Source organism: Camelina sativa, chromosome 17 (genome assembly GCF_030686135.1).
Source record: "Camelina sativa cultivar CO46 ecotype springtype chromosome 17, ASM3068613v1".
Lineage (NCBI taxonomy): Eukaryota > Viridiplantae > Streptophyta > Magnoliopsida > Brassicales > Brassicaceae > Camelina > Camelina sativa.
Window position 1 is genome coordinate 18757274 of NC_141896.1, and position 22882 is coordinate 18780155.

Genomic DNA, 22882 nt, shown 5'->3' on the forward strand with positions numbered 1-22882 from the left:
CAAAATTTTAAACATGATATAGGTGACATGGATGAAACAGAGATATCAGATGGAGAAGCTATAACGCAAATAAGAGATACTAATATGTTATGGAAAAATCAAAGTAATCGATAATTTTTTTTAAAAAATTGTATCTTTATATAGTTGAACTTTTTATCAATATGTCAAAAAAAAATTTACTTTTTGATCGACTATAGTATTTAAGGTTTATAAATACAATTATTTTTATTATTAATTCATAATATACAATAATATACAAACATACTAATTATTAATAAATTTATTTATAATATATGTCGCTTTTCCTTTTTTTACCATTCACACAATTAATACTGAACCGCAAATAGTTTTTTCACCAATCAAATATCATTCTGTACCGCTTATTTTGTATAAACCGCACTTGTCCCGCAAACCGCACGTACCGCAGTTGAATCGTACCGCACTCCAAAACAGCTTTCCCCGCACAACCAAAACCGCGATCACCATTCGGACCCTTAATTTTAGCCTCATACTCTCATTCATCGTATATCCTTTTCCAAAAATACACTACCATTATTTTTGCTTCTATGGAACGTACGTATAGTCAAAGCAAACTATGCGTTCATAAGAATGCTTTGCAAATACAAAAATACTCTGACAATAATTTTGGCTATCCAATTTCCAAAGTTTTGTTAAACATACATGCCCCAATTTATAGAGTACGTATAGTAGTGACAAAAATTATTGCTGATGTCAAAAAAATTTTTTGGGAAAATGTATACTAGTTGTTAACATTTATTTTCGACAGTTATTAACATTACTAGGATTAGGCAGTGGGAATCATATACTTGTAATCCGTTATTAGTATATTTACTATCATAGCGGAAGTTACTATTTTTTGGACTCGAAACAGAGTAGGTGCTCTGTTTTTATCAAAATTATTTCTTCTTTGTTCCTTCTCACTTCTGGTGAAATTAGGGATGTTGTCGTGGGTTTAAAAACCCAGCCCAGCCCAAACCCAAAAAAGCCTGCCCAGAAAAAACCCAAGTTTGAAAACCCAAATGGGTTTTAGGTTCTAGTGGGTAAACCCGAATGGGTTTTTAGTTTTGTGGGTAAATCCGTGGGTACCCAAATTTTTTTTTGTCTTATATGATGTATTTTGCATTATGTATTTTTGTGTCTTTAGCTTTAACTTTTTAGTACCAAATATGATTTATATTATGTATTTTGTTTATTTTATTATATCTATGACAATTTTCAAAAATTTATAATTTTATATCATATAGATAAAGTATACCAAATATATTTAAGAGTTTTGTTAACATAGATAAATATCAAAACAAAAAACAAAGTCACAAAAACAGCAACAATTTTTTTTCTCATTCTTCCTCCTACGGTTCTTCTAAAACATGATCAGAATCTAAACAACAACAAAACAATGGAATTTCAGTCAGAATTTCATAATTACATCTTTATTCTTAAGTAACAATCTTAATTATTTTTTACCTTTGGTCTCATACTCCTGAGCTACTAGTCACAGATGTGGTACCTTCAACCTCATCATCAAAGTTGTCTTCAATGTCATCTATAATTAAAAAATATAAATTCTTACTTCAACCTCATCATCAAAGTTGTCAACCAAGCAAGGGAAGTTAATTATGAATTATTAAAATATGGATTCTTACCTTCTAATTCAGCATAACCACGTAACCAGTTTCTAGTACATAACAAGGCTTGAACATTTGTTGGAAGGAGACGGTTCCTGTAAGGAGTCAGTACCCGACCTCCAATGCTAAACGATGACTCTGCTGCTACTGTGGTGATTGGAATACTGAGCACATCACAAGCTAGAGAAGCCAAATCACCATAGCGTTGCCCACTGCCTTTCCAATAGCTCAAAACATCCATGTCAGTGAAAGACTTCAAATCTAGCCTTGGATCATCCAAATAATTTTCCAAATTTGTTTTTGTGTTGTCAGAACCGGGTTCTATGCTCCTCTCAAGCTCTAAGATATTCTGTATAAAAGAGATATGAGGATGTGTAAAGATGTGTCACAAGATATAGGGTATAAAAACTAAATGGAGAAAAATACTTACAAAATTTGGAAAGATCTAAACGACATAGTTTTGGTTTTTCTTTTTTTTTTTCTTAAAGTCTCGTGGGTACCCATAACCCAGTAAGATAAACCCGTTCGAGATTCTACAATTTGGGTACCCAGATCGTTTTTAACCCACTTATTTTTAACATAAAAAGCAGATCTTCGGGCCTTCTATTTTTACATGGGTCTCGGGTACCCATTGGGTTAAAACCCACTATTAACATCCCTAGGTGAAATAGCTTCCAACCAATACAATCAACAAGGCAATCTCACGTGGATGAAGAAGGAAGGTACATATTTTAATTACTTTCTCTCAAAGAAGTCATATTTAGTGAACGAGTCAAGTTTCAATCGTGCCAAAAACAGATGGTAGTAAAAGAAAATCTAAGAATAAGATACAGAGTTTTTTCTACCTTTGTTTCTTCTCCTTTGAGTTTTTTACCAAATGACCGATGATCTCATCTTTGCATTTTACTCCATCTGAAACACTCAAGACTAATAATCTATTGTGTTACTGACTCCAGTTCTTGTTATGCTTCGCATATTCTATCAATTTCTCATGTAGCGGTTTTACTGTCTGAAAAACATAAGTACTAATGTAAACTAAATCGGTACAACACAGCTACAACATATCTCAAAGATTAGATCTTGTCCTTTAAAAATAAGATTCATACTAGAACAAGAGAAACAGTTGATTCATCTGATGATGTAGACAATAATGGAAACTCATAAGTTTGGTTGACAATGGGTCTTTTCTTGATCACAACAAGATCATATGGGAAACACAATCTCTCTCTACTCATACTAATGGCGGCGTCTACAGATTTTTTCCGCGAACGATATGGAGTTTGATCGCGTAAACGAAAGAACCCCTACGCAAGAGCTCACACAAAACGCGGTCCTCTTTCTTCAATCCGTGCCTCTTGCATATGCGCATCCATCTTTTGATACACACACGTTGATCCTTCCATTTTGCTGTTTTCGCTCTAAGTTTCCCGAATCTGTCAATGTAGTCAACATAGTCTCCAAACCTCAAGCAATAGTCTTTCACCAATTGTGCATGAACCAACTGTTTTTAAAGGCACACAAATCAAACAAATACGTTAGTTAGGTTAAAATTACTAGTATCTTATTAGGACCAGTTATATATAATTTGCAGTTCTTACCAGCTCGTATAACCTATTTTTCACGTTCGTCTCAAAGTGTATGTTCTTTGGATCATCAAGATATCTCTCAGGGTTTTTGATCTTGGGCTCTACTGTAAAAATCTCAAGAGACAAAAGCATTTCTATATGAGCATCCCATAAATTAATCTCACCTTATAAAGTAAGAAAATGATTTGTTTACCTTTCTTCCTCTTCTTTGCCGCCTCTGGTTCCACATAATAAGAGACAAAACAAATGTTGCATTAATATAAGCATCTCACAGACAATCAAACTGATGAAAGAAGTTTAAATGTATTTTACCTGTCCTCTTCAGATTTGGCACCTTTGCTTTGACGCAAGTGGTGCTGGCGGCTGTGTCTTCTTCCTCTGGAGCATAAGAACTGTCCTCACTGTTGGATTCGTCTTCAACATCTAATTGACCAAACGCTTCTATATAATCACTGTCACTGTCACCGTCACTGTCACTGTCTTCCTCAGAAGACTCTACAGGCACAGCTTCCTCTTTCTTCTTTCCTGGAAACATCACAGCAAAGAAAACAGACTTATCTACAGAAAGCAATTAACATAAAACAACTCAAGTGATGAAAAGAGCTAACAATGGGTGGTGGTTAAAAGTTAAAACCTAACCTTTGTTCTTGCGTTTGGGGGTTGTCTTGCCTATCTTGAACTCAGAGTCACTGTCAGATTCTGTTTCTGTCTCTTCGCTGCTTTCAGAATAAACACTATCCTCCTCTTCATCAGAATCATCCACAACTTCCACTTTTGACTTTCCTGAATAAAGATCTCAAAGAGTCATCAAAACAGAAGATTCACATGAAACAATCTTAAGTGATGAAGAAAAGCTAAGAATGTGTTCATCAAACCTTTGTCTCTGCCTTGTGGCATTGGATTCTCCATCTCAGGTTTTGAACGAGTGTCTGTGTCGTCACTGCTCAGAGAACAAACACTGTCTCCTTCGTCCTCTTCCACTTCAAAGACTTCGCTAGTCTCTTTACATCCATCGCTGCGATAGATACTGACCTCGAATATGTCATCACCATTATACACGAAGGTCAAAAAGTCTCCGTCGTTAAGAGTGTTATCCTCGATGAATTTGGGCCATCCTTTTGCAAAATGCACTTCATCTCCCCTTATCTCGGTCGCTACGTTCCAAGAGCATCCTCCAGGTCCTTGGAGTATCACCTTTTTGGGTAAAAGACGTGGAAGCTGATCGTAGTAGGGGATTGGGATCACCTGCTCAACTCAAAAAAGCCAACACTCAAGAAAACACTCATAGAAAAAGAGAAATAGAAAGCAGACAAAAATCAAAGTCAGATTGAAACTTCTGACCATAGCAGAGGGTTTTTGCAAACACATATAAGCAAGATTTGGTTTCAATCAAAAGCGTAGGGACAGTTAAAACTTAAAAGAGTCAACTTTCCGGAACCAGACAAAAATCAAAGCATACAGTCTCAAGAAGTTAATCCAAACCCTATAAGAAGCTTCTCAGTAAAGAAATTACAACTTTAAGCATTCAGAGAAAAATTAAAATAAGCAGAGAAGCTTCTGAAAGCAGAACACATGTATAGAATCTATTCATCAACAGGAAAAACAGAATCTGAGCAAAACTACCTCTACTTTGATAGAATCCAGTCATAATATTCAAACATTTCCAGATTTGAGTTTATAAAATAAGCTGACTCATACAGAAAAGTTATAATCTTTACTCAATAGTCAAAAAAAACAGAGGAAACCAAAGGGGTAAGAAGAAACAGAGCAAAACCCTAGAAACGGCAGAGCAACATCTATACTAACAGGAGCCTAAATGCAGATAAACCCACCGAAAAAAAAACTTAAACCACAGTGTTGTTTCATCAGACGTAGTTGTAAGGAACCAACAAGAGTAAGATAATCTTTCCAACCCAAGAATGGTTTGCTCATGTACAGATAAACCTGGAAAGAAAAAAGAAAAAAACTAAAGAGAACATCTTACCATGGAATCTGAGCTGAAAAGGGAGACGAAAACTTTGAAGAAACGTGGGGGGAACTGGAACTCAGTAGCGGCAGCCATTGAAGAGGAGGAGATGTTGGATCTGTGCTTCAAAAGAGAGAGAGAACAACTAAGAACAGAGAGATAGAGAGAGAGAGAGAGATAGAGAGATAGAGAGATAGAGAGAGTGAAGACTAGTAAATAGAAAAAGTAAGGTAAAATTGTAAAGAGAGAGTAGTACGTTGAAGGTGAGTCAAATCAACGTTTAAGTTTTTGCAGAGAAAGAAGGTACAATCCTCAGTCCCTCGTATTCTGCGTGACATTTTCAAAGTATTTCTTATCTTCTTATAAAAAATGGGTGTAACGTGTAAGTGAAAAAAGAAAAAAAAAACACTGTATATTAATTAATTGAGGTTCCATGTAACTGTGTAAGATGTTCATTAAGACTCAAGACTAAATCCTATGATTCACAACTCATATGATGTGTGCCATTCTGCGTGGTTGAGAGCACAATGGAGACAGTATTATTGTGAGGAAGTGTTTGAAGCAACTCTTCAAACTTAAACCTAGGGTAATCTCCGTATAACTGTAGAACCATCTTGTCTAATGCCTTTGCGTTTTTAAGCACAAGTTCCACAAATGAAGCCACATGCTTCGACTCTAATTCCCAGCGGGATCTATTCCAAGAGGGTTCATCTTTTGATCTCCAACCTCCCACGCCCACGAAGTCGTTACGACAGTTCTTCTCAACAGAAAAAAAAAACATGATTATTCGAACTCGATGATAGTTACAAGGGAGGCTTAAGGAAAATAAAAGAAGAAGTTTATGGTAAATATACGAACCTTTGTGTTTGCATGAACTGTCACCGTCTTTAAATTAGGTGAGTTTTGCAACAGTCTTTCTATAACAGGAATAACACACTGAAAGATCTGTGTCTCAAGAGTCAAAGATTTTATCTTCAACATCGGAAAAGTAATACCACGAACTTCCGCAACAGATAAAAGCTAGCATAAGAGATAGTCAACCACAAAACAAAATATTTCTTAGTACCATTCGTAAACTTATACAGGCCTCATGAAAACTAATCCATCGGCACACGTTAACTGTGAAACCAACATTAGTAAAGTAAGTAAGAGAGTTATAGACATTAGATCCTAAAACATACCTGAATAATGGTGCACCCAAAAGTAAGCTTCTCTGCATTCTGCAACTTCTCTAGCATTTCACGAAGGAATTGAAATAGATCATAACCATTGATTGTCTCTCGAACTGATGAGTAACAGGAAACGTCCACTTTAGCTTCAGTTAAAGACGAGACATCAACTAAAGCACATGCTAACTGATAGTTGTACCACAATCTGAGAGAATGGACATGTGGTGCCACAATCTGCAGTGACCCCGACAAAAAACGATTGCAGGCTATTTCTAATGTTCTCACGCCCAGCGATTTGCTGAGATCAAGAACCCTAAGATGTGGACAATGATCCAATTTTAAGCTTTCGAGAATCGGACAACCACATAGAATCTTAGCAACAGTTTCATTGGAGAGAGAACAGTTATACAAGGACAACTCCTTTAGGGATGTCCAAGATACAGAACATAAGGGAAACATACGAGAATGTGGTAACTCAAAGCTGAGTTGCTTAATAGAGGAATTGATGTAGAAGAAATCAGGAATCTGGTAGTAATAAAAATAATCACGACTTAGACCGATGCAGAGGGATAGATTCTCCACGTTGCGAGACATGACGAACTCCATCCACCTGTCTATGTCGGCAACAGTGTGATACATTCTGCTTTTGAGATGAAACTTGGTCATCTTAAGAGCTGTGTAGCGATCTAGGGTTTTGTTTATCCAAGCAGCATGCGCTAGCGGCCTATAACTATCATCAAAGGAAAGAGAAGGTGTATCGGACCATACATGCCTCCATCGTCTTGACAAGACAGAAGTTGTGATGGCTAGTTGCGTCGGAACAAAGAAAAGTATATGTTGGAGTATCGCATCGGGCAAGGAGCTGATTAAGTCCATATTCCGGCGATGACCACCACGACGACGATCGTTAGTCCGTCGTTACACAATCTTAATTACTTTATTAACCTAATATTTTGTTCGTATCTTTTTTCTTCTCTGACTCTAACACAATCTAATGATTTCTTCTGTTTATTTTGTGATTTTTATTTAAATCACTATATATATGATTGTTTTATTTGTTTTAAAAGTTTTTTTTCTATTGGGATGAAACACTATGCCATGAAATCATGTTCCAAATATGACTTCTGAAATAATATATATTTTGTAAGATCTAGTCTATTAGATTTAGATTTTGATTCGTGGTACACTGCAGGTTAAGTTATTTGTTAAAAAAAATATTTGTTTGTAAATTTAATTTGATTTGTTTAGTTTTTAAAATTATATATTGTATTTTGATTGTTAATTCTATGAATTAACCCACAATATACCACATATTAATTTTAGGACCAAATATGTAACATATATTTGACAAATCAAATTTAATCTGATCTGAGAAAACGTCTACCAAATAACATTATTCCAAACTTTAATTTAATCTGAGAAATCATATTTTCTAAAATTTCAACCCATACTTTAGCAAGAAATCATATTTCTTAAAGTTTTTTCATTCTATAGTGACATATTATTGACCTGTGTTATAACAAATCAAATTAGAGTGTTTATAATTTTTAGTTTTTTGATCTATCATATATTTATGATATTCTTAAAATTATCAAATTAAACTATTTTTAAATACTTCCAATTAAATTATTTAAAAAGGTTATTATAGTATATAAAATTATACAATTCAACAAAAGAAATATATAAGATTGAATTTAAATATTCAAATTTTTACTCGTTAATCAGTCAAAATTTTAGTTGAATAGATACTTTTTAAAAGAATAATATTATTGAAGATTGAATATTTTATAGATTAAACAATTTATATTGGTTATGACTTTGAAGTATGACTTTATAATATGATTTCAATGCTGATAAATCAAAGTTCATGCTCATTCGTATCCAGAATCATTTTGGTCATTTTTTTATAGTATGATTTTGAATCTTTGCATAGTTTTCTTAGGCAATGTGGTTGAGACAAGTTCTACATTTTTTTATTCATCAATTGAGCAATACATGTCCGTTTAAAAAAAGTCTAAATTACATCATATGCAGAAAAAATCATAAATTTTATTGACTAAATATATTATATTATAATTTAAAATAATTTAAATATAAAATCAAATAAAAGTGAATGAAGAAGAATCACATATGTTTGTTTTAATTAGGTTGAGAGATTTCCTTATCTTTTAAATATTACCTATAATTGATTTTATATGTTACCATAATTAACTAAATGCATATTATCCCTAATTACCAAAAATCAAACTAACATGTATATTATGATGCACCTAAATCATTAATGTCATAAATTTATAACCAAAAAATTATATATATATATATATATATATATATATATATATATCTATTATATAGTCTAAAAAAAAAGTCATTTACTTCAAATATTAAATAGGGGATTATTATAGAAAGACTTGACAAATAGTAGTATACTAGGATATATCCCGTGTTTAAAGCATGTGTCAATATTTAAAAAAAAAAAAAAAAAAAAAAAAATTATTGTTTTATTTAAAAAAATTATTTTGTTTGAGATAATATTTATTTTTAATTTTTATGTAAATCTATTAGTCTATTTGAATACTAATTATTTTAGAATATTATAGTACTTTATTTTTGACGTATTATTACAGTTGATATTGTTTATTTGTTGTATTTGCATCATTATTTGTGAAATATAAAATAATAATTTTAATATTATAATTGTGAGTAAATAAAAATTATTAATTTATCATCTATATATAAATTTAGTTTTACTAATCCGCCAATGTGGAAATTAAAACAGACATTTTCATACATTGAGTAATATATATTCATTTTAAAAAATTCAAATCACAACATATATATGCAGAAAATATGCATTTTACTAATTATAAGTATTATATAAAAATTTCAAACAATTTGTAAATAAAGTAAAATAAACATGATAGGAGAATCATAATTTGAAATCTTAACAAAATTTTTGAATTTAGTTATTAACAATAAGTGTATTGTATACTTGGATATAAAATCTTAGTTTTTAAAATTCTGATTGGTTTATATATTAAAAAAAAAAGTAATTTCGTCCATAATTTATTAGAGAGATAAAATTTATTTTTAGATTTATTAATATTTGATTTGTGAGTGTTTTTATTTTTAATTAATTATATTTATTTAAATTAGTTAATTAAGCTTAATTAATTTTTTTAATGGCAATTGGATGTAATTTTTTTATACATTTTAAGTTTAATTTCATATTTGTACTTCTCAATTAATATAGTAGGATATAAAATTTTATTAACTAGTTAACGATAATTTAAAGTCCTTAATTTTTCCCATATGTTTTCTATTTATACACAAAGATCTTCGTTGTTGCTTCATTAATTGCGTCAAGTTAATTTCCAATTTTAAAAAATTGGGTTATATTGTAATTTTACAAAACCTTTGGGGAGAGTTTAGAATTTAGTAGAAACACATGGGTATCATCTGAAAAATGATGAACTTGGGTCTTGGGGGAAGTTTGTCTTCGTTGGTGTTGCCTGCCTGGAGAGAGAGAGATACACTGAAAAATCTGTGGACTTTGGTTTGATCAATGGGCGGAGTCAATTCAATTATTTTCAGTTCAATGGCGGATACTGGCACCGATCATCATCGCTTTACTTTTGTATATTCCGATTGTCTCGGGAAGTTTCTTTAATTAAACCGTTCAACGTTAGCTACGCCTACGACCACCAGCAAGAGGCGTATGCTCGTCTCCGCTGGAATTCACACAACCCTCACCCTCCTCAAGCCAGTCCTGAAGTAACTAATCTCTTTCACGGAACTTTATAAATTTCAGTAGCTCGACAATTTCTGATTTTTGTTCCTTGCTATTGATATTGGACCTATTGGTTGGATCGTTAACGATCTTGAAATTGGTGTGCTTTTTTTTTTTCAGATGTGGTCTGATCTCATTGAAAAAAATTAGTGGGTTCCCAGTGTGGCAGCGTGATATTCCTGTTGGATTCTCATCTTTGATTAGTCTGTTACAAAGAACCAAGTAGAATAAGAAGAGAGATAGAAGAAGAAGTTGCAGAAGGAAAAAGGAAGAAGAAGAAAGTCTTATGTTTTTTGTATTGTCGAAGAAGGTAAGAGGCCAACTAGGCGAGAAGCATGTCAAGGCCCAAATAATTGGGCTATGTTGATTAAGGCTGCCATCGTGAACTAATGTTGTGTACTGTTTAAGTAGGTTAATATATCTTGTTGTAATGATGTTATCAATTAAGGAGAAAGAGGTTTAGCGTAGAGGCTAAGCAATTTCCTTCAATTCGTGGTAAGAAGTTTCGAACAGATAATCATAATGGATAGAGGAGAAAATTTCGATTCCATCCCGATTGATCTTCTTCTCGAGATATTCTCGAGGTTGTCTGCAAAGTCAGCCGGGAGGTGTCGTTGCGTGTCGAAGCTATGGAGGTCCACACTTGTCCGTCCATATTTCACCAAGTTGTTCTTTACCAAGTCCACGGATCATCCACGTCTCTTATTTGTTGCCAAAAGAAACGGTGAGTGGCTCTTCTTCTCATCGCCTCAGCCTGATCATAATAATCTTTATGAGAAGTCTTCGTCTCCGGTAGTAGCCGCCGCCGATTATCATGTGAAGATTTCTGAAGACATAAGCCGATACGGATACGAATGTAGCTATGTTTCTGGTTTGATCTATTTTCCTAATAGTTGGATCCGAAAGGAGGGTCCGGGTTCACTGCGGGTGCTATGTAACCCAGTCACGGGACAATATTCCATCTTACAACTGGTAACGTAAAAAGAGATAAGAAGCCTTTTAGGGTTTGATCCGATTGACAAACAATTCAAGGTATTGCGCATGAGTTATGGATGCGTACACCATGTTCTGACATTAGGAACCGGAAAAATGAAGTGGAGGAAGATCCAATGTCCCTTAGCCCATTCTGAGCCTATAGGGAAAGAGATATGCGTCAATGGGGTTTTGTGTTACTTAGCTAAACCAATTGATGGAACAACGTCTTTGTTGATTGTTTGCTTTGATGTTAGATCTCAGAAATTTAAGTTTATTGAGCAACATGCTTTGGTGAAGGATTACCACAATTGATCAACTATAAGGGTAAATTAGGTGGGATTATTTGGAAGTGTCACTACATTGGTCCAAGGCGTACCCTCCTTACCTTGTGTATGTGGGTTTTAAAGGATGCCGAGAAAAAAGAATGGTCCAAAAATACCTACACTTTGCCGAAGAATCAATTCCGTGATTCCTACTATTTCTCTGTTGCTGGAGTTACTGCTAAAGGTGATATTGTTTTTTTGGACTCCGTAACATCTAAACCGTTTTATGTTTTCTACTTCAATCCCGAAAGGAACATTATCCAACGCGTTGAAATCCTTGGTGACCATGAAGTGTTTGCCAAGCCGTGTCTAGTTGACGCCTTTGTAGACCATGTAGAGGATCTTAGTGTTAATATTATGAAGAAAACATATGTTGCGACATCTATAAGCCCACCACCGCCAGAGCAGAAACCTAACCCCACGAGCACAGAAGCATCGTCTAGAAAGGTTCATCATCATGTAAGGACCATTGCTCACCGGCTACAAGATCGTCCTTCGTTTGAGAGTATTAATAGATTTAATGATTTGCATCTTTTAGACGATGATGATGAATTTACTACTGCTCTCCCGGGACAGAGTCAGTCGTGATACAGGAAATGAGATGAGAAGAGGGGCGTGAGTGGCACGTGAGAAAGTAACAAGTAGATGGAGAAATCGGGAGCTGAATCTTATAAAGAGTAAGCAAGAACATTTGGAAAAATAACCAGAAAAATATCAATTTGTGTGATCGTCTTCTTGTTCAATTCTCTCTGTAAACTCTTTAGGTTTGTTGTTCCATTGTTGTTAGAGCTGATTCTTCTTCTAAGCTCTATCACTTGGAATTTGAATTCTCGTTTTATGAACACGATTCAATTTAGTGTTTTTGATTTGAATTTTCATTTGAGTTACAGTTTCCCTGTAACACGTCGTTTATTTGAGAGCATTAGCAAATTTGAAGCTAAGTGTCCTCTAGAGGTTGATGAATTCACAGTTGTCAAAACCTGTGAATGTGACACTTCTCAAAAGTTTCGCATGGGCTTTTTTCACTCTCTTGGCGTAGCATATTGTTTTTTTCTGGTTATCGTGTTTATGTCTTATATGCTGCAACATTTATAATCCCACCACCAGAAGAGAACCTAAGCGTATACCCTATGAGCACAACAGCATTGTCTTGAAAAGATCATCAATTGAGGACTGCAACGTAAGTTCATCGTGTGATGGCGGTTGATCACCTGCAACAAGACCTTGTACGTTTCTTGACCCCCAAGACAGCTAAAACGCTCACTATTTGATACAAGTTTGTATTCTTTCTTAAATCTGATCAAGTTATCAAAGAAGTTCTTTATTAGAAACTAGGACTCAGACCCCGTGATGTCGCGGTGAAATATTTTAGAAAAAAAATAATTTAAATTTAAAATTATACATTATGAAATTATTTGAATGTAATAGAATAGTTTAAATACATAAACTGTTAATAAAAACACAATCATCAAAATAAAAACTTATAACAAAAATATTATGTAGAATAGACGCAACTTTGCAAAACATATTGTTTAAAGTATTATAAATATAAGATATTTTTATGAAGAATTATGGTAAAAAGCTACAATTAAAAAAATCATTATGACAAAGTGATCTTTACTGAAATTAAATATTGAACTAAGGATTATAATGAGTAATGTAATTTTCTATTAAATAACTATAATTAAAAATATATTTAATAATGAGTGAAAGAGTATCAACGGTAAATTAAAATTAAAATACACAACTCTTAAGAACAAAATAAAATAAAATTTAAATATTAAAATAGTTTTTAACAAAATGTTACGATAAGTAGACGCAACTGTAAATTCTATATTAAGTTTATTAAATTTCTATATTACTATAATCATTTCTAAAATATTAGTTAGATGATAGAATAACATTGAATATTAGATATAAAAATATTATTCAAATTATTTAGATTTAACATAAAATGAAAAATTTGTTTCAACTAACAATGATTTGTTAGTTATTGACGAAGAAACAAATATATAGAGTTCAAAAGATATGACTATTTAAATAGACACACCTATTAGAACAAAAAGTTGTGATAAAAAAATATGAATAAAATATAGTGAAAGACACAACTATACAATGAACAAATACAATTGTTTGAGTTTTTTAAAAAGAACAAATAAAACCAACTGTTTTACAAAAAAGGTACCACGAAAAATCGCAACTGTTGTTCTCATTTATTCAGATTGTTATTATTATTTTAAATATTAAAATATTTTTTTTAACGGAAGTTAAGATAAATAAACATAACTGTAAATTCAATAGTAAGTTGTATAAAATTTCTCTATTGCTCTACTCAATTCGAAAATTTTAGTTAGATTATACAATATATTCAATTATCTAGACTCAACATAAAATGGAAAATTTGTTTTAACGAACTTGTTAATTAGTGATGAAGAGAAAAATATAAAGAGAGTTCAAAATGCATAACTATTTAAACAGACACACCTATTAGAATAAAAGTTGTGATGAAAAAATATAAATAAAATATAGTGAAAAGATATAACTCTACAATGAACAGATACAATGGTTTGAATTAAAAAAACATTTTTTTACCAAAAGGTACTAAAAAAATCACAAACGTTGTGTCTGCACTTGATTATACCTACAAACTCATATAAACTGCTTTTAAATAGAAAACATCTTTATTACCATATTCAAAAGTCAAATCCAATTATATAATCCATCTAACTCTTGGATATTTTATCTAGAGCACTCAGTGTTGACTCGGGCAGTATTATGGTACTCATAGCGTGGACCGGCAGAGACGATAGGACCACTTTTGTAAGAGTTATTCTCCCAGCTAAACTCATTAGTCGTCCTTTCCAGCCAGCCAGTCTTGAATTCGCTCTCTCGAGGATTTCTCCAAAGGTGTTCTTGTTAATTCTCTTGTGGAGAATTGGCATTCCCAGATACTTGCCCAGATTCTGTGTCATTTGTATCCCACTCTCGGAGCTGATCAGATTACGGAGATCTCGGCTCACATTTTTTGAAAAAAAGATTTTGGACTTCTCTAGGCTCACCTTCTGGCCTGAAGCTTGACAAAACTTTTCCAGAACGTTCCGAATCACTCTTATTTGACTGACAGAAGCCTCAACAAACAAAATAAGGTCATCAGCGAAGCAAACATGAGACAGTTGTGGCCCACCTCTCGATAAACAAATTGGTTTCCATTCCTTCAGACCCACAGCCTTATCGATTAGATGACACAGTCGCTCCAAACAAAGAACAAACAAAAATCCTATACTTTGAATACTTATATCAAATATCTATATTATTTTATATTTTTAAAATTAATAAAACAATAATAAAATAACAAATAAATACAATATAAATTTAAATTTTTTTTTTTAAATTAAAAATATTATCCCACGGTGTACCGCAGATTAAATCCTAGTAAACTTGACAAACAAAACCTAAAAGGGTAAAAAAAACATATACGCAAAAGCTAATTGAAACCCTTATTAGCTAGCCATTATAGAATAAAATGTTGGGCCTCATCATACTACTAGGCCTAAACCTTGGTCTATGTTGAGAATTCATACCCAACGTAGTATCGATCGTTTCCGCGTATAATGTACAAACAAGAAAGAAAGTACATGCAAACCTCATGAACTTTCTCATTCATATGACGTGATAAACCAAAAAAAGACACCACTGTCTCCTCAAATTCCCTCTCTTAATTACACTATACATTTGACATAAAACATGTTTGTTTTATAATTATATAAAAATTTACATAAATAAAACAAGATATGAGCTGTAATCCTCTATCTAATCTGGTTTAAAATAGCTTTGAAAAGGTAGGAACATCATGCAGATCGTAAGAGTTCCTTCATGATAATGGTTTTTCATGTATCTTACATGTCAATGTTTCGCATAACTACCCTTGCTATGCTCATCATCTCGACCGTCATGGCAAGACCCTCTATCTCTATCAACAAACATCCATCTCAAGATTTAGATTCTTCTTCCTTAAAGGTGAAATCCAAGAGCTTTCTACCAAAGTTGTATGGTGATTACGGGTTTTGGAATCCGAGCCCGGTTTACGGAGGAGGTTTTCCCGGGCCAGTTCCTCACGGCAGTCTAGGTCCGATACAGAGACATAAGAAGCCGAGATGAAACCCGAAGGATATATATATGTTATTGTTGGATATGTTCTTCAACTTTGCTACTTACGGGGGTAAAGCTTTTGATATATGGGTGTTATATAAATAAGGTAGTGCTAATTAAGACTTGTGTTTGTACTTAATTACTGCATATAAATAATGTCTTCGTTTGTGTTTTGTTGTAGATACAATCATACAAATAGACATATACACATCTTGTTCCACTCTCTAGATAAACCATATATATATGTGTGTGTAACATAGTAACATACTATAGGAAAACCGAAATCATGTCACTATTCAACTAATGAGCAAAGATTGTGTACAAGAATTATTCATCTAAAATAACCGTACCAGGAATTTGAGCACGAGACAATTATAAGGAAACGTTTTCTATAAAGCCTACGAGTTCAGTTCAAACAAACGAATGGATGAGAGAAACGACACACAAAACCGTACCCACCGAAAACTAGCTATCACAAGTCTTACTAAATTATTAATTGTTCAAATAATCTTATACGAATTTGAATAATCTTATACAAAAACTATCACAAGACTTCAAAAATTCACTTGCGGTCGACGGTGGTTTTATCGTCAAGTTTTACACATTGGCATTTCGGGTTCAAACGCATGCATGTAAATTATTTTATTGAAATGTTTTAGGTGTTCTTTTAAAAAAATTGTTTCATAGCGAGCGTTTTAGAGTTAATTTCTTGTTAAAAAAATACGAAAAGTTCAAATTGCAAAGTTTGTAAGTGTTAATTCTAGAGAGTAGAGATTTCGAAAAGAAAAAAAAAATTATTTGGTCCAACGCCGCAACTTTGTCAATCACAGAGTAACATGCGACGACTAACGTGTAAAAAAGATGTCATTGCCCATCTATACCAACTACACTACAGTGAGTTTGACACCCAATTATACAAGCACAGCTAATGATAAAAAAAATTCTTACAGGGAAATAAAATATTGAATCAATGATGTAACGCCTCTCTGCCTGATCACAGCCTTGCACTATCAGAAAAGTCCACCAAAGAAGGTTTGGTCTTCATGACATCCGCCAGAAGTTTGATTTACTTAAGCATATGTTTAACACATACTGAGATTATCGAAAAGACAAATTGTAAAACACTAGACAATAGTAACCATCAATTTCGTTCTTCTTGAGTTAGAAAATTGGACAAAAAAGCTACAAAACAAATCTGCTGATCATGAATTTTTACATTGTCTTAGTCAAATATCATCAGCCTAACTGCCTAATAATAAGTGTATCCTCAAACAAGATATATTATTAAAATAAAATAAATATCATTATGTATTAGTAGTTGTTGCTACTAAATCAACATTAAAAAAAATTAGGTAAAAAATATTATTCTAAGCATTTCATATTCACACACTTTTAATATCATAAACAATTCAAACGTTTTAAAACCAAATAAAGTCAAAGTAATTGCGTGTTGACTAAATATTTTTGTTTCCTTTGTATGAGTCTCTTTGCTCTTTTGTGAGAGCCATACACCGTTGACCACTTCAAAAATGGCTTCTTCGTTCCTCGTCTTCGTCTTCTTCACCACTCAAAGCCTCAATCTTTTTTGAAATTTTACTCTTCCCCTTTTGTTTTCATCATCATCATCTCTCTCTCTCTCTTATCCCATGGCTTACAATTTCACTCGCCTCGATGCTCAATCCGCCGCTGAGAAAGCCGTATCAGTGATCGGATTAGGTTACGACCTCTGTTCCGATGTTCGTCTCTCTTATTGTAAAGCTACACCAGACGGGTCTAGGCTAGTCGAGATTGACCCGACCCGGAACCGTGACTTGTTTTTCCCCGGTGGGATCGTTGTTAATAACGTCTCCAGCTCGATTAAGTGCGACAAAGGCGAACGTACTCGATTACGCTCCGATATACTCTCTTTTAATCAGGTTTTAGTATCATAAAGACTTGATTTTTATTTTCTTACTGATTCGTGTTTGTGGTTGTAGTATGTAGTAAGAAACTATTACAAAGTTTTGAGTTTGTTTTGTGTGTAGATGTCGGAGAAGTTTAATCAAGATATGTCTCTGTCTGGGAAGATACCATCGGGGATGTTTAATACTATGTTTGAGTTTAACAGATGTTGGCAGAAAGATGCGAGCTCTGTCAAGACTTTAGCTTATGATGGTTGGTTCATTAGTTTGTACAGTGTAGAGCTCGTTAGGTCGCAAGTTACTCTACGTGATGAAGTCAAACGTGAGGTTCCTTCTTCTTGGGACTCTGCTGCACTTGCTGGGTAAACTAATAAAGTTTTTTTTTTTTTTAACTGCAAGTTTGGATCTTTTGTAAAGGGGTAAGATTTGAATTTTGGTGTGTGTTCTGTTTTATAACAGGTTTATTGAGAAATATGGTACTCATATAGTTGTTGGAGTGACTATGGGAGGCAAAGATGTTATTCACATGAAGCAGCTGCGTAATTCGAATCATGAGCCTGAGGAAGTCCAGAAACTGTTGAAGCAATTGGGTGACAAAAGATTCTCTGCTCATCCTGTTGAAAGTATCTCTTCTGCTGCTGTTCATTCCGGAAAGCGAAATGTAAAAAACAGTCTTTTACTAGTTTTTTCCATCGTTCTTCATTGCATTCACAATGGAATCTGACATGTTTGATGGTTCTGCAGGAGGACAATCCTCTCCAGTGGGGATTTCAACCATTAAATGCCTCCGTTAGTCGCCCAGTTATCTTGCGCTCCAAGAACGAGGTCTGCTTCTTCTTTCCACTACTAATGCAGTGAGTCATATGGGTGTTCTTTGTATGTTTAAACTCGGAAGTTAAAAGAAAAATGTGTACTTTGCATCTTTATAGGATATGGTGAGCATTTGTGTCAGAAGAGGAGGTGTTGATATCGGACAAAGTCATGATCAGTGGCTCTCAACAATTTCACAATCACCCAATGCCATATCAATGTGCTTTGTTCCTATAACTTCACTCTTGAGTGGTCTCCCCGGAACAGGATTTCTTAGTCATGCGGTTAACTTATACCTTCGATGTGAGCACTTTGTATTTTGGCTTTTGTATGATTGTATCTTAGGTAGTTACTCAACGGTTCATTCAGGTAACAAGGTTGTATATAATGTTGTAGATAAGCCACCGATAGAAGAGTTGCATCAGTTTCTGGAGTTTCAACTTCCACGACAGTGGGCTCCTGTTTATGGTGATCTCCCTCTTGGACTACGCCGCAGAAAACAAAGTTCTCCGTCCCTTCAGTTCTCTTTGTTGGGTCCAAAGTTATATGTCAACACATCAAAGGTAACACATGTTCTTCACATTGCTGTAGATAATAAACGTTTTGCTCGATTCTCAAAAACTGTTTTATTATAGGTTGATTCATGTGAGCGACCAGTAACCGGACTACGCTTCTTCCTGGAGGGGAAGAAAGGAGATCATCTAGCAATCCATTTGCAGCACCTCTCTACATGTCCTCCAAGTCTGCATCTCTCACACGATGACACCTATGAACCCATAGATGAACCAGAGGAAAAGGGGTATTATGAACCTGTGAAATGGGGAATATTCTCACACGTTTGCACCTTTCCAGTTCAGTACCACGGAGCACGGGCTGATGACACCGCATCTATTGTAACCAAAGCCTGGTTAGAAGTCAAAGGAATGGGTATGAGGAAAGTTCTCTTCTTGAGGCTCGGTTTCTCACTCGATGCTTCAGCTGTTATACGTAAATCATGCTGGGATAATCTCTCAACAAACTCTCGCAAATCCGGTGTTTTCTCGATGATTAGTACACGACTCAGCGCAGGTTTAAATCCAAACCCGGCAACAACAAAGCCACAGTCTAAGATTGATCTGAACTCTGCAGTGTATCCTAGGGGGCCATCTCCGCCTGTGAAACCAAAGCTGCTAAGTCTTGTGGACATGAAGGAGGTGGTGAGAGGTCCAGAGGAACCACCTGGATATTGGGTAGTGACTGGGGCTAAGCTTTTTGTTGAAGCAGGGAAGATCTCAATCAAAGCTAAATACTCTCTGCTTACTGTTATGTCGGAAGATTCGCTGGTCTGAAGGATTCATGCAGTTCCAAAAGGACATGGAGGGGAGGGGTGTCTAAGTGGGAACACAAAAGTAGTAGTGTGTCTGTTGGATTTTTGCAGGTTTCAGTTTGTGGTTAGCTGCGTTTGATCACGTGTTTTTGGGTTGTGAAAATTTTATTTATCTGTTCATGTAAATGCTTCGTTGTATATTGGATACTGTTGGATTTAGATATGCATTCGTGTAGAACATATTTGGATGAAATTGAAACGGTTTTGTGTTTCTTCTCCTTTAGAAATTTCACTGGATCACAAAATCTGTTTGCTTCACAACTTTGTCTTTGATGTCAATGACACGTCAAATGATAGCAGCGAGAACTCCTACCACAGATCGCGGCAAGTGCGACGTGATGTCGTGTTTGTGGACCGGAGCGGATACAAGTGCGACGTGAAGCTAAGTCTTTGTTTGATTATGCAAAACCAGTTAAAAAATACAAAAGAAAACATGATTTAATCGTTGGTCATTGACGCTAAAGAATACAAAACAAACAAAATCTTACTATTATTTTTATTATCTGCAGTTTTAAAAACAGACTTTGCGAGTCTTTTGAAAATAGAGTACACTAGCCTAGTACCAAAGATTCATACAAATTTAGGTATAAAACCAACTTCATCTTGACAAAACAGAGTTTTAAAGAAAGAAAAAAAAACTATTCAATGTGACTATTGCTCATTTTTCTAATTTAACTTTATGATATTCAAGTCTACTCCTTTCTTTCTTTCTGACTTTTTAAAAAACTTTATGTTCATATCACCTTGAAAAAATTGTAGCATAACATACTTTTTATTAAATTCAAATTACAAACAAGGAAATCCAAATATTAGCTCTATAAATAATAATAAATAAAAACAAACAAAATGAGACAAAGAAATAAACAAAAATAGAAAACAAATCAGGCAACGGTCAAACAAAATAGCTGACTTTCTTTTAGTAAAAACACATTTAATATCTCTTACGCGACGCCATTTTATTACTGCGTACAATCCCCACCGACCTCGACTTTCTCAGCCTCATCGCCGCCGCCGTCACCGGTCTTTCTTTCTCGATAAGAACTTTAAGTGTAACCACCGTCTCATTATCTCCAATGTCGTCATTAGGATCCGGTCCAACTTTCGCACCCACTGATCTCGACCTCAACACAAAATTCCGACGACGAAGCTGCGGCGGCGGAGAAAGCAACGTCTCCTCCTCCGAAACTACTCTCTCGTATAACACATTACTATCCTTACGATTCTTCCTGCTGCTTCCTCCTCTCACGATCCTCACATGGATCTCTTCTTTCATTTCTTCCTCAACCGCGAAAACGTTTTCAGATCTTTCTTCACTCCCCCGCCGCAGACGATTCCACGCCGGAGAAGCCTGAGATAGCTTCCTCACCGTTTTCAAACACTCCACAACCTCTAACATATCCGGACGTTTCTTCGCCGTCGATCTAACACACCTCGCCGCCATAACCGCAAGTTTCCGAATCACGGCGGCGTAAGGACGGTTCTTAATCTTCGGATCACAAACCGCGCCGAACTCGCCGCGTTTTATCAACGGAACCGCCCAATCGACGATACACGACGGACTATAACTCACATCAATGGCTTCTCTGCCGCTGATCATCTCCAACAACAATATCCCAAAGCTGAAAACATCGGTCTTCGCCGTTAGATCCGCCGGCGCTAAATACGACGGATCTAAATACCCCAGCGTTCCCGCCGGCGGCGTACATTTTAAACGCTCGTCGTCGACGTTTCCGATCAAAGCTAATCCGAAATCTGCTAACCTAGCGTTACCTTCACCGTCGATGAGGATGTTCGACGACTTAATGTCGCGGTGGATCACTGGAGTCTCCGCGGCGTGAAGAGCGTGGACTACAGTCGCGATCTGGAGCGCGTGTTTGGTTCTCCGGTTCCAAGTGAGCGGTGGATGTAACGAACTACTACGAGAATGTAACTGATCGTAAAGTGTACCGTTAGGCATGTAATCGACGACTAAGAGTTTCGTTTTTCTCCGGTGGTCAACGCAGTAACCGATTAAGTTGACCATCCAACGGTGACGAACTCGTGTTAGGATCTCGATCTCATTGTCCGCTTGATTCGCGTTGTTAGTGGTGGTGGTTGTGAGGGTTGTTCTCTTGACGGCAGCGAGAAGCTTTCCGTCGTCAAGAACGGCTTTGTAAACTCTGCCGTGGCTTCCTTTTCCTAGGAAGTTTCCGGCGGAGAAGCCGTTAGTAGCGGCAGCGAGTTCGTCGTAGCTGAAAATACGGAGTTTTGGAGGATGATGACGTTTTGATCGTCGACGAGGGTTCAAGTTGTAGGAATCACAGATCGCAACAGCGGATTCGCAGTTGCAAGAAGAGAGATAACCCATGGGAGAGATTTTGAAAATGAAAATGGAGGAGGAGCATGGTTTGAAGAAGAAGAAGAAGAAGAAGAAGTGTGAGAGGAGGTTACTGTTGAACAGCTTTTGGTGCAAGAAAGCAAGAGAAAGGTATCATAAGGTGTGAATACAAAATCAAAAGTTGCTTTATTTTTAATTTCAAAGTTGCTCAAATGATTTAATTTGTAATTTACCAAGGTTTTTACGTATGAGTGTGTATCTGTGCATGAGTTAGTGAGTGTGTGTAATCATTTATTTCCTTTTTAAGTTTTTGATGATTTTTCTAGTATTATTTTCCGGCTCAATGTATTGTTTGATTTGTGATAATAATGATACACTTTTTAGTAAGTAAAGATTTTTTGCATGCATTATTATGATTGGATGATTCATCGCCGGATATCTTGGTGGATGATTGAAATCAAGAAACGTATAACAACGTGAATGGTTGCAGCGGTCAGGGCGGCCAAATATGTCTGCAGACTGGACCGCTTTTAATTTATCATTCAACAAATATAGTCCGCAGTGGTGCCGTTCAAATAAAGTAGAGACAAGACCGCTGCGGACCAACTGCGGACCGCTTTTGTATACAAATAAAGTTGGTCTGCAGCGGTCTGTAGTCCGCCCCAAAAATAGAGCGGTCCAAACCGCAGACGGATTTGACCGCCCTGACTGCAGTTTCCATTCAAACCCAAAATTTTCTTTTTTTTTGGCATGTGCTAAATGTGTGGCTATACAAAAGAACTTACAACAAAACAACCAAAATATTACATATTTTAACTTTTAAGCTAAGATACACTTACATAAGATTTTTTTTCTATTGAAGATGGTGGATGTAACATATCATT

The 22882-nt window shown here is 35.1% G+C and overlaps 3 protein-coding genes and 3 pseudogenes across 3 annotated transcripts; 3 read left to right on the top strand and 3 right to left on the bottom strand.

The window, feature by feature from the left end:
- Nucleotides 1-2710: 2710 nt before the first annotated feature.
- Nucleotides 2711-5446, bottom strand: LOC104757181 (B3 domain-containing protein At4g34400-like). Its single transcript, XM_010479905.3, has 7 exons — nucleotides 5217-5446; nucleotides 4108-4477; nucleotides 3872-4015; nucleotides 3545-3757; nucleotides 3426-3449; nucleotides 3245-3336; nucleotides 2711-3147 (listed from the first exon to the last, which is right to left on the bottom strand). The coding sequence occupies exons 1-7, from the start codon at nucleotides 5292-5294 to the stop codon at nucleotides 2896-2898; spliced, it is 1173 nt and encodes a 390-aa protein (XP_010478207.1). The 5' UTR covers nucleotides 5295-5446; the 3' UTR covers nucleotides 2711-2895.
- A 227-nt stretch (nucleotides 5447-5673) lies between these two features.
- Nucleotides 5674-7279, bottom strand: LOC104759476 (putative F-box protein At1g60180 pseudogene; annotated as a pseudogene).
- Nucleotides 7280-10529: 3250 nt separating this feature from the next.
- On the top strand, nucleotides 10530-12142 carry LOC104759477 (putative F-box protein At1g33020 pseudogene; annotated as a pseudogene).
- A 3003-nt stretch (nucleotides 12143-15145) lies between these two features.
- Nucleotides 15146-15829, top strand: LOC104757182 (uncharacterized; annotated as a pseudogene).
- A 1181-nt stretch (nucleotides 15830-17010) lies between these two features.
- Nucleotides 17011-19899, top strand: LOC104757183 (MACPF domain-containing protein NSL1-like). Its single transcript, XM_010479907.3, has 7 exons — nucleotides 17011-17520; nucleotides 17629-17867; nucleotides 17965-18166; nucleotides 18250-18330; nucleotides 18435-18618; nucleotides 18712-18878; nucleotides 18951-19899. The coding sequence occupies exons 1-7, from the start codon at nucleotides 17251-17253 to the stop codon at nucleotides 19641-19643; spliced, it is 1836 nt and encodes a 611-aa protein (XP_010478209.1). The 5' UTR covers nucleotides 17011-17250; the 3' UTR covers nucleotides 19644-19899.
- A 538-nt stretch (nucleotides 19900-20437) lies between these two features.
- On the bottom strand, nucleotides 20438-22384 carry LOC104757184 (serine/threonine-protein kinase-like protein At1g28390). The gene has a single exon (XM_010479909.3). The coding sequence runs from the start codon at nucleotides 22026-22028 to the stop codon at nucleotides 20613-20615; it is 1416 nt and encodes a 471-aa protein (XP_010478211.1). The 5' UTR covers nucleotides 22029-22384; the 3' UTR covers nucleotides 20438-20612.
- Nucleotides 22385-22882: the final 498 nt, after the last annotated feature.

What these genes read in the sequence shown, in the direction of transcription:
- LOC104757181 (XM_010479905.3), bottom strand. Translation starts at nt 5,294, where the DNA reads ATGGCTGCCGCTACTGAGTTCCAGTTCCCCCCACGTTTCTTCAAAGTT. An exon ending in CCCCAAACGCAAGAACAAAG is followed by an intron (nt 3,758 to 3,871) that starts GTTAGGTTTTAA and finishes TGATGTTTCCAG; the next exon opens with GAAAGAAGAAAGAGGAAGCT. An exon ending in GCCAAATCTGAAGAGGACAG is followed by an intron (nt 3,450 to 3,544) that starts GTAAAATACATT and finishes ATGTGGAACCAG; the next exon opens with AGGCGGCAAAGAAGAGGAAG.
- LOC104757183 (XM_010479907.3), top strand. Translation starts at nt 17,251, where the DNA reads ATGGCTTACAATTTCACTCGCCTCGATGCTCAATCCGCCGCTGAGAAA. An exon ending in ATATACTCTCTTTTAATCAG is followed by an intron (nt 17,521 to 17,628) that starts GTTTTAGTATCA and finishes TTTTGTGTGTAG; the next exon opens with ATGTCGGAGAAGTTTAATCA. An exon ending in GGTTAACTTATACCTTCGAT is followed by an intron (nt 18,619 to 18,711) that starts GTGAGCACTTTG and finishes ATAATGTTGTAG; the next exon opens with ATAAGCCACCGATAGAAGAG.
- LOC104757184 (XM_010479909.3), bottom strand. Translation starts at nt 22,028, where the DNA reads ATGGGTTATCTCTCTTCTTGCAACTGCGAATCCGCTGTTGCGATCTGT.